Here is a 24,523-nt window from a genome sequence, read left to right as displayed (position 1 = left end):
AGACTTTTTTTCATACTTAGAAAATAAATTATTTTTTAGACATTGTATTTTGTAAAATATTTTAAATAAATTTCTAAACTCGATTTTGGTCAAAAAAATTTAAACTAAAATCACAATTAATTTACCAAATTAACAATTCAAAATAAAATTGAACTTAAGGTATATGTGAATCATTTTACAAATTACATGATCCAAAAAGTAATTTGTTAAAACACATTGTCCAAACAAATAATAATAAGGTCCTAAAATGTAGAATTATTTTTTAAAATGCATTAGTTTAATACTTGGAAATTGTAACCAAGAACTAATATATTTATTTTATTATTACTCCCTCAGATATGTCCAATCTACCATATAATTGTACTTGCACAAGATTGTGTCACACCAATGGAGTTATTTCTATTTGGAACTCATCTATTTTCCACTTTATAATGAAATACGTGACTCAATCGGTGTATAAATTCAAATATACTAGTATTGGAGATATAAAAATATTATGCACTCATAAGTATTTGTATAGTAATGCGACTCATCACTTATAAATTTTTCTTTGTTGAATTCAATAACCAATCTCATTGCCTTGCTAGCTTCCATGTTTGTTGTTATTATTATTGTTCTTTCTGAGCCAAAAAGATTAAACAAAAAAAATTAGGATGAAATTGAACTGGAGTAGCACTTGTCACAAACTCAATATTTTTCTCATTTTTCTTTTAGGATATTTGCGGCAAAAATATTAAATATTTACCAAATGTAACATTTAAATACCCAAACATTTTTTTTACTAAAAAAGTACTCAAAGTTGTTAAATATAGCATTTAAATACTCATACTTTTTTTTTTGCGTCAAAGATACCCAAAATTGCAACTTTACTACCCAAATAGTTAAAAAAAATTAATACAAATGTATTTAAAGTTATAAAAAATCATTAAAATTATATAAAAATATAAAAAAATAACCTAAATTAATTCTAAAATTAAAAAATAGTTTTATTTGATGAAAATAGTAAATAAATATATTTTTTTATCATATTAACGTTTTTCAATAAAAAAATTTCTCTTTTAATAGTTTTTTATTTATTGGTTTTTCATTTAACTATTTCCAATCAAAAATATTTTTTCATTAAATAAACTATACATTTTTTAATTTTAGAATTAATTGAAGTTATTTTTATATAATTTTAATAATTTTTATAAATTAAAATACATTTGTATTAATTTTTTTAACTATTTGGTAATAAAAATGAAACGTTTTAACAACTTTAGGTATTTTTGATGCAAACAAAAATTTTGAGTATTTAAATGCTACATTTAAACAACTTCAGACATTTTTCCATAAAAAAAAATATATTTTTGCCACAAATATTTTTGCCAATGTAGTTTGGTGCAATTTGGCTGTTCCTAAACATATGCTTATTTTATGGCAAGCTACTCTTAGGCACTTACTCACCCGAGATAAGCTTGTTCACTACCATTTGAGTATTGCTTCTTTACTGTGTCCAATTTATGAGCTGAAGCAGGAAACTCATTCTCATCTGTTTTTTTATTGTCATTTTTCTCAGCAAGTTAGATCAAAAGTTGCTTCTTGACTGGGAATTGATATATGGCCGGTTAAGTATGAAGATTGGTCCTCTTGGATGTTTGGGAGACCTAAAAGTCTGAAGCAAAAAATAGCAACAACTGCTTTGGCTGCTTCAGTTTATATGATATGGTGGAATCGTAACACTCGTTTATTCAGATTTTACTCTATGACAGCTGACAGTATAGATCATTTGATCAATTTTTATTTGAAAGCTAGAATTTTTAGACTTCCTAAGACAAAGTTTGGGAAAAATGATTTAGCTTTTGTTGAGAAGTTTCACCAGTTGTAATAGTTCTAGTTGTGGGTGCTCTGTTAGAGCTTGAGTTGTAATTGTTTTGTTGAGTTTCAATATATTCTCTTTTCATCAATGTCTTCATTTAATGCTTATATAAAAATAAAATAAGGCTACCAAAACAATAGCATATAATACAGTATGCTACTTTTTAACTATATGTTATGCGATCCCAAAACTCAAAAACACGTCTCATGCCTCAGTTCCTTCCATGCACTATCATTTGAAGTCCAAAATCCATATGACTCACTCTTACATGTATAGAGAATGTATATTATATGGAGAAAGAGAGAGAAGAAGAAGAAAATCTATTGCACAGACATTGCACCATGCATTTGAAACTTTGATTCAAGTAAAGCTTGCTTTATGCAAATAGGCGCCCTCAAAGGCTCAAAAGCTCAAAAGAGAAACCAGCACAGGATCAGGTATGGAGCACATTTTAGAGTTTCCATAAACTCAGAAAATGTTGCCAATTAGTAGAAAGGCCCAAATTCAGAATACTGGGTACGCTGCTTTCAGCTCAAACCGGCTTCATTGGTTGAAAAACCTACCAAAAAAATGGAATTTGTTTTCATTGCCCCAGTTCAAAGAACAACAAGCAGTTCAAAGAATTATGACTTCGGGTGTTGGATATACATACTGCTGAACTGAACTGAAAAATCCCATGACTACAGTTAGCTAGTCACTCTGATTAGTTTGAGCAAGCTCTCAATTTCCCATTTCTCTGCCTGCAATGCAAGTAATCATGGAATGTACAGCAATTAGTAATCCATGCTCATAGAGAAGACAAGGGAGGAGAGATAAATCAATAATAACCAACCAAAATGAATCTTTCTTCTCTTGTGCTAGTAACTCTTCAAAAGAAATGTCAGAATATTCTGTATCTGCCGTTTCTATCAACTCTTCGGATTTTTCTTTCAGTTCCATGCGGGCACCGATTTCTAGCATCTGTAATGCAAAAGCGAAAGGAGCATGTTAAATGCATAACTAATATGCTGTACAGAAAACCACATGTTACTTTATTAGCAAAAATGAAAATAATACCTTCTTGTATGCCGGTGAAAGTTTGAGCTGTTGTTGGAGCCAATTGTAAACGAATGCATCCTCTTCTAGTCTCTTTTGTTCTAATTCTAGTTTATATATCTGAAATATAATAGCATAAACTTCTTATTGAGAAACAAGATATACAATAACATTTCTTATGTACCAAATTCAAATACTTGTTATATGTACCTGCTGACGAAGACGATCAAAAGAAGACCGGTCTGCTTTGCATAGTAAAGCCTTTGTAATAGTGAACTTACGCTGGATGAGATCAGCCCTTTCATACAAAATGACATTAAGTTAGAAACTTAAAGTCACATTATCAAATTAAAGAGGAAAAGGTTTGATTTGTATCAAGCTACATAATCATGAGGTTCAAAAGAAGGAAAGTTTTATAAGTTGCAAATGACTTCCTGCCAACAAAATTAACACGACTTAATAGAAAATAATGAATTTGTACTGCTGATCTAAAATATGTGGATAAATTTGGCAATGAATAGAAAAATGAAAACTCAGGCTAAATAAAAAAATCACAAAGCTTCTTAAAAGTAGCATCACAACATACTTGTGCTGCAACTCATTTTTAGCCTCCACCAAACAATTAGCAAAATCTCCAATCTGCATTATGTTGAAACACTGAGGATTAAAACATTGTATGTGAAACCCCTAAGAAATTACCATATATACTATCTTAATATAACCAGAATAGGATAATGAAATGATCCTCCAAAGTTTATATCTTTCATTCCAAGCTACTATAAGATAGTATATCATACTTATTTTTTTGTAACAACATGAAAGTCTAGACGAACTTAAAAGTTAGTAAAAAGACTAGTCTCTGAAGTCCTAATATGTTATGGAAACTTTTCATGCTTCAGAGAGAAATTAAACATAACTAATAAATGTTTGTTTAAAGAAGAAAAAAATAAAAATAGCTGCCGCTTCAATGCATGGTTTACAGGTGGTAAGATAAGCAGAAATAATTAGAAATTAAAAAAATCTCATCTGTTATCTAAGAACGACAAGAACACTGATAGGCTCACAGCTCAAACTACATGACTCCAGAAATTTTATCTAGTCCAATGTTGCCCAAGCAGCCATTGCCTTGAGACTTTCATGTTACTCTTCTCTAGTTCAGCCCAACTTTTCAAGCACATATCTATAGTTAAACTTGCTGCTCATGCACATAGTTCAAAGCATCTCCCCCTAGTGTTCTATACGCATAAGAAAGGAATTTCTTTATTTCTACATCGTGTCCTCACTCTAAACCTTATAATCTTTAGGAGGTTAGAAACTCTAGGAGATCCCACGAGGAATTGATCCTCAGATATGAACCTTCCAACGTAATCCATTTCCCACAGTAGGTGAAAATAATACTGAAATTTTCCCAAATGGCTAAAACATGATAATGATCACTCTCATATATTTTGTTCTTCTTTCTCAGTGTTTTAACACATTTGGTAACAGTTAAAGTTGAATATTTGCAAGGCAGGTTAGGACTTAGGACATAAATCAAAATATCTAAAACTCAACCATTATCAAACAAAACATAGAATATAAAATCATTTGTTTAAACGACGATTTAAGAGTTAAAACAATAATATATACCAACAATTTGCATAGCTACGGATATGAATAAAATGTGAAAAAAAGCATCATCTTTGGAAAAAGAAGCAAGCACCTGAGCCAGTGTCAATCCCTTGGATTGATGACACTTCATAAGTTCATCATATTGTTGCTTGATCTTCCTCTGTGTAACACTACTTGATGATGTAAACGGGTACAAACAAACCAAATCCTGTTTCGCCCGATAACCCAAACCCAAATCGCCTTTATCTAAAGGAGAACCATCTTCTTCACCATTATCTTCGCCTTTCGAATTCGAGTTTTTCTTCTTGCTCCTCTTTTTCTTCTTTTTCCCTCTCTGATCCCCAACCGAGTTACTCCTCTCCCCATCGAAACCCGACCCTTCAGAAGCCGGGTCACCGCCCTTTTGGTTCTCAAACAAGCTCTCCCATTTCGGGGAATCGGAGGGTAAAATCTCAAGGAGGAGTGAACGAGCCGACTGGGTCAAATGGGTCGACTTATCTTCAGGAGTTTGACGAGTTTCGCCATTGGGCTCGTTCTGGTTCTGGTTCTTCTGGGTTTGCTCTGTTTTTTTTAACCTTTTGTACACAGCGAAGGAGAGAAGAAAGACAGAGAAAGATGATAAGAAGACGAAGAAGCAAAAGGCGAACATGGGTCTATCTCTATCAGGTATTTGGGGTTGATGGAGTCTCGTTAATGGAAAATTAGAGACAAGATTGGATATATATGAACATGTAGCCGCCATTGAAACGCGTCATTTAGTTTACAGACTTTCTTTGTTTTGATTTATACTATTACAAACACAAAGGCCTTGGCTTTGATAGTGTTTGTGAGCTTAAAGCTATAGAGAAATTATGTTCCCTACTTGATACTCACTACACTACTTGTTTTAAAATTTTAAAGCTTCTAATTACAATATTTATTTATAATTACAATACGTGTGTCTTTTTAATTGGATTTAAATCAAGATTATGTACAAGTAGGACACTTAACTAACTTTACACTTTTCTTTCTTATTATGTATAAACTTTAAGATTAGGTGAGCAAATAAAAAAACCATTTAATGATATGTACACTAATTAAAATATGCACAATATTATATTTATCTAAACTGGAAAACACTATTTTAAAAAATAATATTAAGTGATTGTGTATAATATTTGAGTGTATATTTTAAGTGTACATATAATTACTTATTAACTTAATAGTTATTTTTTAGTGAAAATTATTTAATCATACGTGCATCTCTATTGATATTTGACAGTTTTTTTTTGTGATTTTTCCCTAGTTTAATGCATATAATAAGGTCCTAATTTTGACACACTTGAATTTGAATGTGCCATATAATAAGAATGGTTCAAACACTATAAATTAGGTTTTCTTTTAATCCTTATTATCATTAACATTACTAGCTTTGTAATGTAAAGTTGTAGTTGGTCACTATGAACTGATTATAATATTAGATAAGGCTTTCACACCACATTTTGTAGTGGGAAAAGAAGTACTCATAAAATATAACTTATCCATCTAGCATCATTTGACTAAACGACATAAGTTAAAAAAACATAATAGATAATAAGATAAGAAAAGAGAATAACGTGACACATTAATTAAAAAATACAATAATAAAAAATTGAGGCTGCAAGCGTTAATAAATTAGTAACTCTTCTTGAACTTTAATTGCTAAGTCTACATAATATATATAAATATATCCAAACGAATCCAATGGTAGATTTGGAGCAGTGATTTTGTGCACATGGTAGTTCTTACTGGGAAACCAAACTTCAGATTAAATATTTGACTATCTAACAATTTGTATGAAGCTATAGGTTTTTAATTGATCTTGATATGCTAAATTATGACTCTTAGTTTCCACCCACTTGATTCAGATTGTAACTAAATAAGCACAAAGTTTTTTTCTCTTAATTGAAAAACAATGCACCTTATCTTAAACAAGGCTAAAAAAGTGGGCTCTTATGTATTCATTTTCATCTTTACACATTAATTTGAGCTGTTCTGTGAAGCAATTGCATGGTAACAAACTAACAATGCCTTCCTTGTACAAACAAGTACTAATGGACCAGTAAATTAAATCATTTCATCTTCGCTAAAGCTAAAGCTTATTCCAATTTTCAGGAATACATGCATGACAGTAAAGAATGCATATGTAAAAAAATGCTAAGTATACAACCATATACAAAATACTAAGTCTACATTGGGAAGTAATATTTTTGCACATTGGTCACCACAGACTTCTTACCATTAACCAACCAAGTTCAGTGAATTATTTCCGGTTCAGTCATTTCAACAGTCGGACCATTGGTCTTTATCTTTAAACACTGCTGCAAGTCTTTTAACAGGCTTTTACTTTTTTGTTACTGATGACACTTTTTCAGAGACTTATTAAGTAAAAGTCCTCCAAGATAAAGCAAAGAAAATAATTTTTTTAGCTTTCACAAGCCATTTTACACATGCAATAGAAAGGGTCCAACTGTGCTAGTCAAAGCTTAACTTGTTAATAATATAGCATCATAATGTGAGTTTTTGAAGCTCGAACACATGAATAATAAACTTGAAATTTTTACTCGTTGAAACATTTCTACAAGAACAAGCAATGAAACAATTGCTCCCAAGTTACACATAAAGAAGAGAAACCTTAAGCTTACTACTGGAAGCCAGAAGCTTCCATCATCAAATTAAACTATAAAAGAAAAAATGTGCACATGGACTCTCATCAGTGTCATCTCAATGTGCAACTGACCCCACAATTTTCTTCCCCCATTGTATAACATGCAGGAACCAATTGAAACGAGAGCTAGTTATGTACATATTGCTTACTCACAATCATCTTGAAGAGCTCTTTAGGCATTCGACCATGTGGTGTGTTGTATTTTCTTTTGTACAACTTCACCAAGGAGAAAGCCAACGAATGGTTGCAGCTGACTTACATGTATAGAATATTAAACGTACCCAAAAATTAACTGAAATTGCTATATGCGAGCATGAACGAAAACAATGCGAGAGACCTTTTGCTTAATCAACTGCATACGGCCTCCACGGAGAGTTTCTTCATTACACTAGGACATGGATCACCTCCAAACATCTCTGGTGCTACAGTAACCGAGCATGCGTTCTGACCAATGCAAAGCTGCAGGGAAAATAATATACATTGTCAGATTTTAAATTCAATGACCACTAGGCCATAACCAATATAAGCCAGCTGAGTTTTTGTGATAAATAACAAAAGAAACAAAGTCAAAATCTATGGTATGTGAGTAGGGTGAGGAGACCATCAATGAAGACATTTGTTGAAACTGAATTAGAAATATCTTGTCAGGAAACAAAGGAGACCCCATAAACGAAAAAGCAATTATAGTAGCATAGCAGACCAATGTGATCTAAACAAAAAAGATGCATGCTAACGCAAAGATATAGTGGCATACCCTTTCAAAGGCATCATATGAGTTGTGAGCATGACAGGCTCCCTCGTGGAAGCTTCCACAAGCACCTTCTGGTGTTCCAAAGCTAGCAAACTTTATCTTTGTAATCTTCTGTCCAGCGCCACAAGACAAGTGGGCTTTAGGCCTCAGAGGTTTATTGACTTTACCAGAGGCTTGCATATGCCAATTCATTAGTGTTGGCTGCCACTCATAGATATCAGCACATACAGTATCTACATCCCTTCTATCCAAAAAGATACCATTGGGGTCTCCACCCCATTCTTCGAATACCACCAACAAATTGCCTGTTGGTTTAAGCCATGAATGAGGAACATGATACCTGAAAATATTAATAATATTAGTCAGTTTGTGACCTTCACACCAACACATTAGAGCCCAAATAAAGTTTCAATTTTCACTTACCATCTTTGTGAAGCTTCCCCACAGTTACTTAGGCATTTCTTCTCATGATATGTTCCAGCATAGTCGCAGCCACCACAGCTACCTGATGCTTTATAAGAAGGCCAGTAGCGGCCAAGACTTTGGCCATTAATCCATATTTGACCTTTGCCCATGCTGCCCATATCCAAAGCTAGTGGTGCATAGCCTTTTGGAGCATCAAAACTTGTCTGCAAGCAAAAAGAGGATGTCAGAAATCCGTTTGGATTCTGGCTCAGAAAGAACCTATTAGTTTACTTAACCTTGGATAAGTAACTAATGAACTAAAGTTGACATTTGAGATACTCACTTTAAACCATGTCAGAGGCTGCTTTCGGGCTACTAAAGACCCTTGAATCCAATCAACAGAGGAACTCCCAGTGAGTGAATGAAGACTCAAGGCTTCTCCTTTAAGACCAACCTGATGGGAGAACATAGACTTAGTAATCACTACCATCTCAGGGATTTATGAGAAGTCAAGGGAAACCAACCTTGTAAGACCATTTCTGCCATGATAAGTCCCTCCTACCCTCGTTGAGACCATTTAGAGTAACAGGGCCAAGAACACCAGCATTCCATGTCTCAAAGTGTGGACCAACATTCTGAAGCCAAATCACAGTAAACATGTCATATTCAGATTTCCATGTTATGCATGCTCAGTACTGGGAATACAGATGAGAGAGAGAGGACAAACCGGAAGACCAACGGCGATACTTAGAAGTGTAATTGTGTTGATTCCAGCTCTCAAGTTCACACCCTTACTGAATGTTAATTTTGGGAATTCCAAGCTTCCATAAGAAGTACCTGTAAAAAGTAATAAGAAATGGCATGTCATGGAGAGAAACCCTAATATGATTAAGCTAGAAGTGCTCACCAGAGTAATCTAGTCTACTCTGTACTATCTTTCAAAGTAAGATGAAGGAAGACCGATTCTGCCTAATAAATTTTAATGAAGTGTGCTCATAAACACAAAAGAATCAGTAATAAGCTGCCTACCTGCTAGTTGACCATTGACAAAAACATGCAATGCATGGCCAGCTGACAAGACCGTTAGTACAGGGTAATTTCCGCTCCTCAAAAATTCTTCACTGGAATCAATCTTGATACTGGAAATTCAAATGGTATTATTAAGAACAAAATGCACAATCTAAGAGAAACATTTCAAGGCGATATGTCAAAGAAAAATGAAGAAAGCATAGCTATGTTACTCACTCTGTCATGTACCACAGATAATCAGAGGCATCTCTGGTGGTATTTATCTGCTCCAATAAGCCAACAACTGTGAATGATGTATCACTATAAGAGGTGGTCTCTTCATTGTATGCTTGCCAAGAAAATCCTCCATGAATAGGAACACGGGTCATCTTCATGGTTGCACTTTGAGCTCCAACCTGAATCAGGGAAGAAAAATGTCAATTTTCTTTTCTGTAGCCAGATAGACATAAAAATAGTTTTAACAACTTGTGACAATGACTGGGGATATCTTGGAAATACAATTAACCTTTATAGACTGGTGCTGAATCAACACATTCTTTTCACAAGTAGCTAATGTTTTTCAGAAAGTATAATTTTCAACAAACAAAAGCATTTTCTTACCCTTGCGGTGTTATATACTGTGTTTTTGCAATCTGGAAGAATGCTAATAGACCAAGGAGGTAGATTGTAATGCATATTCCCGAAAGACACTTTTGTAAATGATTTTGGGTTGTAGTTTGAAAGGAATGCAGCACATGCTCCAGATTTTGACTTAAATACATGAGCCTGCAATATAATTACATGTTTAAGATGTAAGCTTTCCTTCCAGACCTATATTATATAGAAAAGCATTTGGTCAGAAAACTAAGATCAACCTGTGCATAATTTCCAAGTGGTGTTATAGTAGGATCTGCAGAAACTAAAGCTGGTTCACACAGTTTTATTGCCCTATGTAAATCTTTCAAATGACCCCATTTAGGTTGCCTCAATAGTCCTGCACAAGGAAAATAGAAGAGACCCATCAAATTTAAGCAATAAACATGTAAAAAAAATCATAAGCCAAGTACACATAAAGTCAGTCAAAGCTGACAAAATTCCAAGGTTAGTTGCTTGTTATTTTCATCTGACACCTTCTTTAACTTCTAGATCACTGAGGTGGCAAAGCTAAGTAACAAGTAATATGTGCGTGTACGTACGAGTACAAGTGTGCAATGATTAATAGAAATTAATATCCGAAAGATGTAATGACCACATATCAATCTTTCAACAGGGATGGACCCACATAAGATGGGATAATGAGCGCATCCTTAACATTTTCAAATGATACCATTTCAAGTGTTTTTCACACAAGAAATCAAAAGGATTTATGAGAAATTCGTAAGAAATAACAAAGGCATGTTGCAATCAATTTCGGGGTTCAGTTCAGTGTCTATATTTCAATCAGAGCACATCACCTTGCAATACGGCTGGCTTCTTGTGCCACCTTGTTTAATGAAAAATTATTATTTCACCAACCTCAAGAGAATCTAGATTTTTAACTGTAGTCACCTACCCCCTTTCTTAATAGTATTCATAATCCTATCAACATTATCTATTTCTAAAGAAAAGTAGCATTGGGTGGGGACAATTTTTAACATCAAACATTTTCTGCGCATAGTCACGTACCATATTCATCAAGAGGTGCATCATAATCATAGCTAGTAGCAATGAAAGGACCACCGGCAGTTCGGCCAAAATTTGTTCCTCCATGATACTGTAACCATGAAAACAAGCAAATAATTCTCAATTAGCTTCAATAAGGTGTTACTTTCGAATGGTGATTCAAAAAACAATATGAGTACCATATAATAATTGATGAATGCTCCCCCATTCTGAATAAATCTAGCAACTGCAAAGGCCAAGTCTTCAGCTGGTCGGTAAGGAACTGCACCACCAAATTCTGTATACCTGCAAGCAGACAAAGAAAGTTATAACCAATATATCCAAATTCCAAAATATGCTTTTCCCAAAGCAAGCAACAAGCATGCAAATTTACCAGCCAGTCCAGGCTTCAGTCCACATCTTAGGTTTATAAGCCTTGTTTGGAGAAAAGTAATCACAGTAGAATCCATTGCAGGCATTGATCTGTTGAGGGAAAAAAAGCAAATAAAAGAAAAAGAAAAAATCACTATTAAGTTCTAAATCCTTAATTTGTGAAAACACAACAGAAAGGCAATGGAAATAATATGATTGTAATGGTGGTGAAGCTTAACTAAATAAGGCAGACTTTTTTATTCTAACTTTTAAATTTATTAATCCACGCCATTAAATTTAAGTAGAAAAGAAAAGTAAAATAAACAAATAGAAAATGGTCAACTTGTTATTAGTGCAAAAGCTCACAGATGCCAAAAGGAATTAAATAATAACAAAGAGCAGAGAGAGGAGAAAACACTGCCATGTGCAACGAGGAATAATCATTCATTTTATTTCATAAGCAACATGGGAACATAACATCACTAAGTAACAACCCCACTAACAGTGAGGGACCATAACAAAAGAAACATCAACTTTGTGTTACATAATAACATGAAAAGAGCAGGTAAAAAGATTAATAAAAGGTTTAAGATACTTACAATAGGATCAGGAGCATCATCTTGCTTACACATGATCCAAGGCACACCGGTGCCTAGTCCCACAGCCATATGAGCTGCCCAGTTAGAGTATGCTTTACCAGGAGCGCCAAGTTCATATTCCATGGGACCATATTCGTTTTCAATCTGTCGAATATATCAACAAGATGCCTACATCAGTCTACCACTAAATCCATTTTACTTGCAACATAACAATTGAGAAATCTAGGACCAGAAATAGTAAACTTGGACTACCTGTGATAATATTATAGGACCACCCTGAGTTGCATACAGCCTTTCAGCTTTCATCATATTCACAATCTTTCTTGTGAATTTTTCCATGTGATACTTCATTATTGAATTTCAGAAATCAAAATTCAGGAGATTATAAGTTAATATCATGTTGCGAAAAAACAATTAAAAAAGAAAAAGCAAGTGAAAACTAAAGAAGTACAAGTAAAGATTTCAAACCTTGAAAGGTTCATTATCTGTTCTAAATCGAATACCCGGAATGTACTTCAACCAGACGGGAAAACCTCTGAAAGTAAAACATAAGGTTAGCTTCACATTTTAGCAACTTCCAAAAATGAAAGAACTTTTTTTTATAAGAATTGTTACGACTTCATCATTACCCGAAATTCCATTCGGCACAAACATAAGGACCAATTCTAAGATTTACGAATAGGCCCGCTTGATGAACCAGCTTGACAAATTTAACCAGATCATAGTTCCCCTCAAAATAGTACTGCAAAAAATTTACAATAAGAAAAAAAAATTATAATCTGAATGCATGGTCAGAAACATCTAAGCGCACATAAACAGAAAAGGTGGCCATTATCCATTACGTTGCCCTGTGAAGGTTCATGCCCATTCCAGAAAACATAAGTTTGAACCACATCTAGACCTCCTTCTTTGGCCTTCTGAATAAGATCTGGCCACATCTGCAGCAAACCAGAAGTACCAATTTCATTAAACTAAGATTCTTGAGGCATAGGAAAAAAAGCATAATTATATAAATATAATACATATATATACAGACACAACTAATAGTTTGAGGAGTAAAAAAAACAAGTGCCCAGATTAAGGAAATGAACAAAGTACGGGAAAAAAAAAAGAAAAAAATAAGGAGAGTAAAGAGACCCATGAAGCACATTTCGAGGATTACCTCAGGAGCACTTCTGGGATAGTGAATGGATCCAGAAATAAGGATCCTTCTCTGGCCATTAACGACAATAGCCTTAGAATCATAAGAAACAGAGGCTTCAACAGAACAAGCCCATAGGGACAATACCACAAGAAGCAAAGCATTCCACATTGCTAGCTTCAACCCCATCATGGCATGAACCAAAATCCCCTCCTCTTACTTGAGCTCCACCAAAGTAAATGGATGACCTTTTTAATAAATATTATTTCTTTTTCTTTTTCTTCTTTTTCTTTCTCTTGAGTCACTTTATTCTATGCCCCCTTTAGTAGTACAAACAGAGAGAAGGAGAGAGAGACAAGAAAACCCAGCTGGGCATATGTCTTTGTTTGCCAGAATGAAGTTCACTTTTTCCCACTTCTCTTTTGTTTTGAGTGAAAAGATGGGAGAGAGAAGAAAATGGTGTGTTTTCAAACTAAGTATGAAGCTTTAATGGGTTTTTGCCAAAATGTAGATGCTTTGCAGCTGCTTTTAAACACTGAAAAATGGAGGTTTTGAAGTGAAAGCTGGACCCACTTTTTGGCCTCACTCGAACTGTCACTCAGCTAATCCAGTGGATCAATATTATTATTCATTAATCTCTCTTCTTTTCTTTTATTTTATTTTATTTTATTTTTCCCCTTATTATAGGAGGAGTAAATAAATTTATTATTATAGAGAAAAAAGAAATTAACTATAAAGCTCTGTTTGGCTGTTCGCTAAAAACCAGGGCATTTGTTTAAAGCGTTTTTTTTCCGGACACAGAGATTCTTAACACAATCCCATATGGTCGGCTTCGGCTCCTTCCAACTTAGTCGGCCCAAATATTTATGTTGTCTTATGGATTTTCACACCCACGCGCCTATACTTTATGTAATTTCTTTGACCGATTTATTTCACTTTGAATTTATTAAGGCTGTACAGTTCACGGGCACCTTGGGCGCGTAAAATGCTATCTTAATTGTGTTTTTCTTTTAGCTCAAAATTATAATCGGTTTTGGTTTTTTTTTTTTTTAAAAAAGATTGTATTATATTTGTTCCACATTTAATTTAATTAATCTCGAACATGAATGGTTAGAACATGTTTGGTCAATTGGAGGGTGTTGTAACCTAATAATGGGTGATACTACTAATTTTATTATTGAGTGTTGTTAGGACTGAGCATAAAATTTGAAAAATAAAAAAAATCGAGTACACTGACTTTCCAAACACCAAAAAAACAAAAATCAATTAAACCAAATACCGAAAAAACCGTTAACGGCGTAAATAGCCACTGTTCGGTCGGTTTAAAAAATCCGTGTGGACCGACCAGTTTGAACCGAAACCGACCAAACTTATAAATATGTATTGGTTATGTTATGCATATGGACTTTTAATTATGTTTTCAAACTTTTAAATTTATAAATGTAACTATATTCTATATATTTATGTTTTAAAAAATCACCAAAATGGATTCCAACAATCCAAACTTTTTAGTTTTTTTTTTAACTAAAACTTTCTAAAAAATTATAGAATTTAAAAAAAAAAAAATTTAACTTCAGTTTGGTCGGTTTAACCGACCAAATCGCGGTCTAAAATGGTCGGTTTTTTTCTTTAATTAGTTTGGTTGGTCGGTTTTTGGATTGCACCAATCCGGACCGAAAATCGAATTCTGAATTTAATAATATGAAAAAATCGTCCAAACCGACCGATACTCAGCCCTACATGAGGTGATACCCCATGATTAGTTAGCGATAACTCACAATACTTATTAAATCTAAATAAGTGAGACCCAATATTGAATTGCACCAATAATAGTATATCACCTCCTTGTGGTGTTGGACAATAGTAATGCCCTAGCAATTCTCTTTACTATATAGGCTTAGTAATTAAACAAGAAACTGGTATTAGAAGAAAAATGTGTACACTAATACATATAAATTTTATCATATTAATTTCTTATATGCCTAATCTCACATCATATTTGTATTAACTATGATACTATGCATGGTTCCATATAGTATGTAGCAATGCACATAAATAAATAATCTAAGTATAAATTATATTGATAAATTTTTTTTAACTTTTTTTAAAGAAGTTTTGCTTCTTCTTCTTTTTTTAACTATAATATTCCTTTTTTTTATATGGTAATTTACTTTATTGCTATTTGACTATCTGTTTACTCGTCAAGGCGAAAAAAAATTCAAATCCCATCTACGCATTGATGCACCCCTTAATTGGTGATAATGATGTTATACCAAGGGCTAATTTAGAGTGATAAATATGATATCCGCACAATTGATAAATAATTATGATTGAATCTTCATGATTGATACCGACAAAATTCAAAAATTGCTGTAATGCACAATCCAAATTTGTATATATTTTTTTTAAAATGTGGAGCAAATTTTGAGTTGTGCTTTAAATACTTATTACTTAATTTAATATAGACATTGCAGTTATGAAGCAACATTGTCAATAAGTTAATCAATATTTGAGATGGTATATTCGATCATTACAATATATATTATCAATAAAGCTAAATTGATGTTTTTGTACTGATTTTTATTATTATTATTAATGAAAAAAATTCGTACAGCACAATAAACAAAAATCGGCACACTGACTAATGTTGCAGAAAAATACACATTGGATTTATCAGGAAATTAAATTATTTTTGTAGTAAATTTTTGGGTATAGTTTTCATATTTTTAACTGAATCCCTACAAAGCATTGTGTTTGTTGTATGTGTATAAGATTGTACAAAAATAAATGAGATAATTGATTAAGTAGGTTGAGTTGTGTGTAAAATGGGGCAATATGATTAAATTAAAAGCATATTTATTTTGCTATGTATACAATTTATTCTCAACCTCCACCTTATTGATTTAAACATACAACAACCATGCATGGATACACAGCGTTGGATAATTTATTATATAATTAATTTTGGTTTTTTCTCATTTAAATCAGTTTATGAATTAACACCCCACACACAGCTTTGTCCCTATATATATATATTAGCTAGCTTATTTATAGCAGTTTAATGACTTAATTTTTTTTTCATCTGAGTTAAATTTCATGTTAATGTGATTCTTGTTTTAACACAAAGATTTCAACACCAGTTATATTGTGTCTCCATACTCAAGGGTGAACATGAATTTATGGGGTTATTTTGTTCATTCAAGGAATAAAAAATAAATAAAGAACTTTAAACTGGTTATTATAACTTGATAATTGACAATAAATGATACTATAGTTTTTATTTGAAAATCTAATCTATGTTATATATATATGTGTGTGTTAAAGCAATACAATGGTAATTAATTTCCAGGGTAAAAAAGCTATGTCATGATTAATACTGCACTTACAAACTTTAAAAGATGTGAATATGTACAATTTTAAAACCTTATTGATTGATTGTAACCAATTAACTTAATATATTGTTGTTTACTCAATATCATCTTTAATACATTATATATGGTAATTCAGCTACATATATTTTCATCACTTTTGTTGAATATTTATTTTTTATGAGAAAAAAATACTATAAATACAATTTAAATCTTAAAAAAAAAGAATTAAACATATTTATAAATATTTTATTGTAAATAAATATTCACCAAAATGGATGAAAATATACAATTTTGAAATAATATATTTTCTTAAAAGACGTGTGTGTAGTACAAACTCTGTGTACTAATAGTATTAATTAAACAATATGTGTCCTTTATACCACACATAATAATAAGAATGCATGCTTTGTTGAGTGTGTTGTATTTTAGCCTATTTCTATTTTGAAATATTAAATGAGAGGGGTGAGATTAAGGTGATTTTGCATTCTGATTTATTAGTGATAATTCTTTGCAAAATGATATTTGTTTAAAATTTAATTAGTTATCTAAAATTTTTGACCAACTATTTGAATTTTTTGATCACTTATTTAAATTTTTAATTAGTTGTTTAAATTATAAAAAAAATATTTTACAAAAAATTATTAAAATTAAACTAAAGTATAAAATATCTTTAAAAAATAAGACAATTGAAGATATGACCGTACTAAATATTAATAATAAACTTTCACTTTTCACTTTTTAGTTTGAAAATCACAGGAATACACTTGCCGGGAAGTTAAAGTGAAAAAGCATACAAAAATAAATAAATAACAATTTATGTTGTCCTATAATTAATATACGAAAGAAAAAAGGCAAAAAAAAAAAGAGAAAAACATTATAATAACAAAGCTTCCACGCACTTGGCTCTCAACCAATCCAAGGCTTTATATTATTACAAACACCTACCGCCCTACATTGCCAAGATTATTCTAACTCCAAACCTAATTCAATTTTTCCACACAGTTAATTTGTGTTCATATTCTAGCTAGTCGAGGGTATTTTCGTCTTATTACTGCTTTCATGAATGTGGCTGTACCCTGTACTTTTTTCTTCTTCCGTATTTGCTAATTATTAAAAAGTAAATAATGGTCAATACACATGTTTAGAAATTTAATAATCGTATTATTATATTATATCATATATATGTAAACAGAAAAAATGGTGTTATGTTCCTCAGTATCGTGGCAAACGAGGACTTATTAGCCTCAACATGTTAGCTAGCTTTGGAAAAGAATCATATATGATCAAATAAAATAATATTATATGTATGTATAATATATAATATATAATATAATATAATCCAATAAATGAACGCGGTTTTATGTGTTATTTTATTGAGCTGTGTATTCGAATAAGAATATGGATAAATAATTCTAAATATATTATTGCAGATTTGAGTATCACAACAGTAAGGAAATTTCCACAACAGTTTTTTCATTTTTTTTTTTATAAATAATTTGATAATATTGTTGGGATTTTTCTTATCTCTAACCTTCATTTTATAAAATGGGCACTATGTGAGATGCTTAACAAAAGAAAGGAAAAAAAATAGTGATTTTGTTTTTTAAATAAGAGAAAAAAAGAAAAAGGGTCTACCCATGATATTAAAGTATAGAGAATTAGGGGAAACTGTGTTTTGAAGCATCAACAAAGTGGAGAAAGTAATGTTAGAATATGGTGTTTATGAAGAATAAAAGTTAAAAAGAGATAGCTAGGTAGGATGCATATCTTGCAAGACATAACTACTTGAAATGCCCCATTATGGCATTTAAAGACCCCAACTAACCAATCCATTACATTATCTAAAAAGCATTTACAATTTCTTGAAGCAAGTTATGCTTAGATCATGATGTTATATGCATGATATGCGTGTATACTTTATATTCAAATATATATGGGATAATTTTGTGGTGCATACACTAGTAGTGCATTGTTTTCGGTTCGTGAATAATTTTCGGCTCGATTTTTTTTATGACCGTGTTTATTGTAGTTATTTAGAGCATCTTGCAAATTTTTAAGAAATTCTGAATAATTTACAGTGCCGAATACTAAATTCAAATAGGTTATTGCACGTGTGATTAATTTTTTTTTTATGTACGTGAAAAACAGTTTGTTTGAACCTAGTTTTCGATATTGTAAATTATTCAAAATTTTCTAAAAATTTACAAGATGTTCTAAATAACTACAATATATACGGTCATAAAAAATAATCGAGCCAAAATAACTATTCACGACCCAATTATGATTTGTGTATGCACTATAAAACTATCCTATATATATTAAACATTTCTGGGCAATTATCATTTGTTTAATATATAAATGCAAATCTAAAATAATTTGTATATAATGTTATTCATTAATTAATTGCACGCTTTTATTTGAATGGTTATTAATTATCAGTACCACGTGCTATTGGTTGCCCTGCTGTAATTGCTTATAAGTTATAGCTTATTTTTAACATTTTTATAAGTAACATTTTTTTTAGCATGTTGGAAAGCTTAATTTAAATATAGATTCTAAAAAAATGTTACAACTAAATGACACAATTTTGTAATAATAATAATAAATGAATATCATTTTTAATACAAATTTATTGTAACTAAAAAAATTATTTATATTTAATTATAAAACATCGTTACATATATATTCTTAGTCACAATATAAATATATGTAATAATAAAGTTTCAAGTTTACTCTATTCCGAATTTGTGGGTAAACTTTTTAATCACAAGATAAATAGTGATAATATTTTTTAGGAATTCATATATATTTATTTTTTTTGTAGTGCCCCACTTTTGGTCCAGTAGTAACTTATTGCTATAAATTTTATTTTTCTTCACGTGCATGCACTCCAATTTTGACAAAAATAGTTAGACATCTCTTCTTCTTTCTTTTTTTTTCTTCTTAAAATATGCCATTATTTAAATTGTATTTTCTTACTATGCGTTTTACTTTTTAGATTTGTTTTTCTTATATTGACAAAACTTCTTTCAACAAGAATATAGAATGATATTGTTTGATATAAATTATATGGCAATGAAGTAAAGATGAGAGAAAAAATATATATTAATTATAATTTAATATCACGAACCATTATAAACTACAAATACAAAATAAAATAGCCCTTTAATATCAAATATTTATGACTTTACCATTAGACTTAGTGGCCCTTTTTTTTCTGAAAATATTATTTATTTATTTATTATTTTGGGGACATTTATTTATTTTCCTGACCATATAACTTTTAATTGCTCGAATTTAAGCATCATTTAATCTCTATATACATGTATTAAATCAGCATACATATAATAAATAATTTTTCTCTCGACTTATTTTTAATTAAGTTGAGCGAAAATACCTAAACATCAAGCTCTCAAGATCATTTAATTTCTTATTCAAAATTACCGTAAATAAAAAGTCTATTATGGTAGTAGGTGGTCAATAAGGTTGAATTATTTGCACTGAAATATCGTCACAAACATAAACAATAATTTCGAAGGTGGAATTTGGTTGAGGACTTATTATTTTGTGATATAATACGAAGTAAAGTACAATAATAAGGTAAAGTACCATAAATTTTCACGTGCAATTAAGCTAGTTGATTGAATTTGAAGCCAAAAACAGAGAAAATCAAGATGAGAAACTAAAACCAAGGCCGCAATACCCAATGAAAGAGGGAATGTTATGTAATGGTATGTTTGCTTTATATATGATTTGTTTTATTATTAATAATTAATTAATGCCATAAATAATAATAATAATAATAATAATAATCATAAAACAAGTGAGGAAAATCTATGTCATCCCAAAGTTCAAAAACTGAGGGTTTTTTTTATAATTTTTTTTTGGGTAACTTTTACTCATCCCTAGGTGAGAAACCACTGTAGCAACTATAGCAAGTGACCAAAATAACTCGCCAACTGGCATCAATTTTTCAGGCAGACCTGCATATAAAATACAAAAATGATTTTCTAGGTCATTGTACATTCTCCCAAGTCCCAACCATGTTATATCATTATCTAGTTTATAGATTTTTTTTTTTTGAAAGGTCTAGTTTATAGATTTTGAAAAGAACTTATTTCAATTTTCTTTTGAAGTGTAATCCACTAATACAAATATTATTGGCGCTTATTTTATTTGGAAATTTAAAATTGAGATATTTCTTAAAGGAATTATCAAAACTAAAGTTATTTTTGCTTCAAGCAAATAAAAGAAAACAAAAACGGTATTATATATTGACTAGTGTGTTTTGTTTGGAAGGCTTGTTGCATTGCATGGTTAATAATAATTAGCTAGATTAGTTAAAAATGGACTAATTATCTTAATTATGAAAGAGATAGTAGTTAAGAATTCGGTTCACTTACTAGATTTTTTTTTAAACAACTAATTTCATAGTTGGTGTTTGATATCAGAGTCACTTCATCATCTTTCAATTATTTGCACGATGCCAGTGAATGTATAATAGTGTATTAATTATTATTATTATTAGTTTGAGAATGAGATGAGGGGGTGAAATTGTAATATATTATATGGCACAAAAAATCAATATTAGCAATGATAATATCTATATTATGTGTAGAGTACTCGATAGAGGGTAGAGAGACATGGATGGAATAAGGCTAAGAATAATAGTAATAGTAATAATGTTGTAATTGTAATAACTCATAATAAGCGTGTGGACACACTACATTGCCTTTCGGTGCTTTGCTGGTCCTGTCTTTGTCTTCTCCCTTCGTCTTAGTGCAATACAATCCACTGTCATTACCCCCATGTGCCTTTCTTTCTTTCTTATTATTTTTCAAATTTATTATTTGATCCTGTGATTTTACTTTCCAAACTTAGATCACTCCCAACCAAAGTAAAGTAGCTCACTTTCTAATATATAAATATAATGAAAAAAAATTGTAAAAATGAGCTTCCGAGGGGGTGAGTTGTTTTACATTTTTTTTTTTTACCTTAATGAATAGTTTGCTCCATGTTTAGAGACAACTATTCATTGAGCAAAAAATATTTTCTTTTTTTTTTTTATTTCTCTTTCCATATTAATTTTTTTTTTCTTTCTCTCTTATTTTTTTAATATTTTAGTGATTAAAAAATAATATTTAATGATGTAGAGAAAAAATAAAATATATATAATTTTGGTGATGTATTTTAAAAAACAAAATAGATAAAAGTGAACTTACCGCTAGTATTATTTGAGATTCTAACAAATATTGTAAATTAATAAGTGGAGACAAGTAAAGCTGCACCAGCTCGTATCTTTGGTACAAAACCAAATGTTAATTTTTTTCCATGATTTTTATGTCATTTTCATTATTATTTTCCAATCAAAAGATATCTGGCATTGCATTGTAATTATATCATTATCATGACTATAATTGTGAAGCTTATTATTGGTTCGTGTCGAATCAAGTTGTGCTAACCGTCTCTCATTTGCACCCACCAATGTTGCTGTTGTGAATTTGATGAGGATATATGAATTGAGACTTACATAACCTATCTTATCAACAATAAAAATAAAATAAAAAAACACTTTTAACAAGCTCCAATTATTTTTCTTTGGTTAGGTTATGGGATTTTTATTTTCTTCTTATTTATTTATTCAACTTTTTACCAGGGAAAATTCGTAAACAAATTGAGGAAATTGGAGTTTAAATATTCATTAACTAATAATTGATAATTGCAGTTTCTGACAAAACATAAAACGAGTTCATTGATGGGTCCTAATTTGGATGCAAAAGTCAATGCTATTGATTTTGGGAAGATCAAAAGCATCTAATCCCTATTCTGTCTTCCACTCATTTATTTATTTTTCTTCGTTGTTGTACCTATTACCTAATGCCAAAGCCAAACAAATTTGATTTTGCTTGCCATTTAAATTACATTACTACCTAAGTAATTTTTAAGCCAATGAAATTTATCTAGAATTTTATTTTTATCTACCTATATCTTTACCATTAATCAACATAAAAATTGTAGAGTTCATTTGTGTGAAGTTTTTTTAAATTATTATCTCAACTATTAGGAGTTACCGATAAAAATAGGATTTTATTTTACATATAAGTGTGAAGTTTTTACAAATATCAAGTGTGTTCAGTAGGATAATAAGTGCCTCAAAAATGTTTTTTTTTTAATTGAAAAAAATACTTTCTTGGCCCTTATATTATTTCTGAATACACGATCGACTCTTGTGTTTTGTTAGATGACTATTCATATTCTAAGTTTTACAAAATAGTACCCTAGACCTGATTTTTGTTAATAAATTTTTAATTACTAAATTCAAGTAACGTGCAATGAACATTTACTTAGTTTTATTTATAGAATTTATTAATTCATTTTGTTAAATTTATATCATTATTATATAAATTTCAAATAAATAAATAATATATTTGAATTTGAATTTATATTAATATTAATATAATTATTAAATATGTAGTCTTATATTAAATAATAATGATATTTTATAATATTTGAATTTATATTAATATAATTAAAAAATATATATTTCTAATTAGTTTTAAATGTATATTCTGTTAAAGTTAAAAAAAAACAGTTAAAACTAATAATTTTTGTTATCTACACATTTTTTATATGAAGAGATAAGATCAATTTTTGGATCGTTGGAGATGAGATGAGTTCACAATAATGGAGAAAGTGGTCGTGGAGCTGAGAATGCAATATTATATTTGAAAATATTTTGAACAAAATGGAATCCGTAGTATAATTTTGATATTTTGTAAACCACATTATCTGAATTGTTATTTAACAAAACATAAAGACTGATCGCATATTCAGATAATATACAAAGGCCAAGCTGATATTTTAAAAAAAAAAATTATTATACAAAATAATATTAAAAAAAAAATCCTTCTAAATAGCTTAATAATTATTTACAAAAATGATATTAACTCAACTATAAACTTCCAACAATAATTTAGACTACGGTTATGCTTATGACCTTGACCCACTTATGAAACAAAAACTTGACTGTTTTGTTCAAATCAAAATCCGAACGAAGGCAGCAGCCAGAACCCAGCACATATACGTTATTTCAACTATTACTATAATTGCAGTGTTTGACTATATACGGGGCCATAAATAGTACATAAATAAATTACAATATACTACATTTAATTCACTTCCTATCCCTGGTTATTTCACTCTCACGTGCCTTGCACGTGCCAACATTTCCTCTCTCTCTCTTGGCTCAGTAATAGTATTATTAACCCTTATTATAACATGAGTAATCTAGCATAGAATCCCTTCCCTTTAGGATTTCATAATAGTATACGACAAAACTTGAAAACAACAGCCTACGATATATATATATCAAAATTTAAAGTTTCATTGCTCTGTACACATTTTTTTTAGAGGTGAAAATTTCTTCACCACACAACTAGATAGTCGCTTTCTGCTAACTTTAATTGTGTTTTGTGGTCCTAATCTAATGTTTGAGTATTCAAATATCACCTATTTTTCAATTGTTATCTAAACATGTTTGATGTCTCATTTTTGGCATTCGATATAGACTAAACCAAAACTGATTAAAAAAGTTCACTATAAAAGAAAAATTATATTTAAAAAAAAAAACCAAACCAATATCTTTTTAAAATTACAAAATTATACTTATTTGCAACAGAGACACCAAACAAATATAAACTGGTAAAAGTGAAAGTAAAAATGGTAAAATTTGGGGATCAAAACACTCCAAGCCCAAATGTATATTATGCACATATTATACATTGTCTTCCTATGGTAGTAGTGGTTGATGTTAATTTCTATAATATGTGTTGTTAGTCTTTTCTTGTGAGCTGTTCGACACTACTTCCTCAGGGCCATATTGAATAGGGTGCACGGTGGGCGGGTTGAGCGGTTTGCGCGATTTTTTTATTTAGTGGTTTTAGAAAAATACAACCCATAACTGCCCGACAAGTGTGCGGTTTGGGTGATTTTTTTATGGGCAGATTTGTGCAGTTTTATGGGCAAATTAGGTTGATTTAAAATTC

General features: G+C 30.6%; 2 protein-coding genes across 3 annotated transcripts; both read right to left on the bottom strand.

Annotated features, from left to right (window-relative positions):
* Nucleotides 1-1,984: 1,984 nt before the first annotated feature.
* Nucleotides 1,985-5,332, bottom strand: LOC133794464 (uncharacterized). Of its 2 annotated transcripts, XR_009875233.1 has the most exons (7): nt 4,596-5,331; nt 3,480-3,532; nt 3,104-3,191; nt 2,915-3,013; nt 2,691-2,818; nt 2,511-2,598; nt 1,985-2,417 (listed from the first exon to the last, which is right to left on the bottom strand). XR_009875233.1 is itself a non-coding variant. In XM_062231694.1 (6 exons), exons 1-6 carry the CDS (start codon nt 5,244-5,246, stop codon nt 2,562-2,564), a joined length of 1,056 nt encoding a protein of 351 aa, XP_062087678.1. In that variant the 5' UTR covers nt 5,247-5,332; the 3' UTR covers nt 1,985-2,561. The 2 variants fall into 2 exon arrangements, 1 of the variants encoding a protein (XP_062087678.1); XM_062231694.1 differs by having other exon boundaries at nt 1,985-2,598; nt 4,596-5,332.
* A 1,729-nt stretch (nt 5,333-7,061) lies between these two features.
* LOC133794463 (beta-galactosidase 1) lies at nt 7,062-13,608 on the bottom strand. Its single transcript, XM_062231693.1, has 19 exons — nt 13,129-13,608; nt 12,809-12,904; nt 12,596-12,708; nt 12,435-12,501; nt 12,219-12,311; nt 11,967-12,110; nt 11,390-11,478; nt 11,196-11,301; nt 11,020-11,107; nt 10,230-10,348; nt 9,976-10,140; nt 9,592-9,770; nt 9,376-9,485; nt 9,074-9,183; nt 8,871-8,981; nt 8,690-8,800; nt 8,365-8,570; nt 7,945-8,281; nt 7,062-7,649 (listed from the first exon to the last, which is right to left on the bottom strand). Exons 1-19 carry the CDS (start codon nt 13,297-13,299, stop codon nt 7,539-7,541), a joined length of 2,526 nt encoding a protein of 841 aa, XP_062087677.1. The 5' UTR covers nt 13,300-13,608; the 3' UTR covers nt 7,062-7,538.
* Nucleotides 13,609-24,523: the final 10,915 nt, after the last annotated feature.

The sequence above is a fragment of the Humulus lupulus genome, chromosome 8 (assembly GCF_963169125.1).
Source record: "Humulus lupulus chromosome 8, drHumLupu1.1, whole genome shotgun sequence".
Classification (NCBI taxonomy): Eukaryota; Viridiplantae; Streptophyta; class Magnoliopsida; order Rosales; family Cannabaceae; genus Humulus; species Humulus lupulus.
The sequence above is the reverse complement of the archived record's forward strand: the minus strand, read 5'-3'. Positions and strand labels throughout refer to the sequence as shown.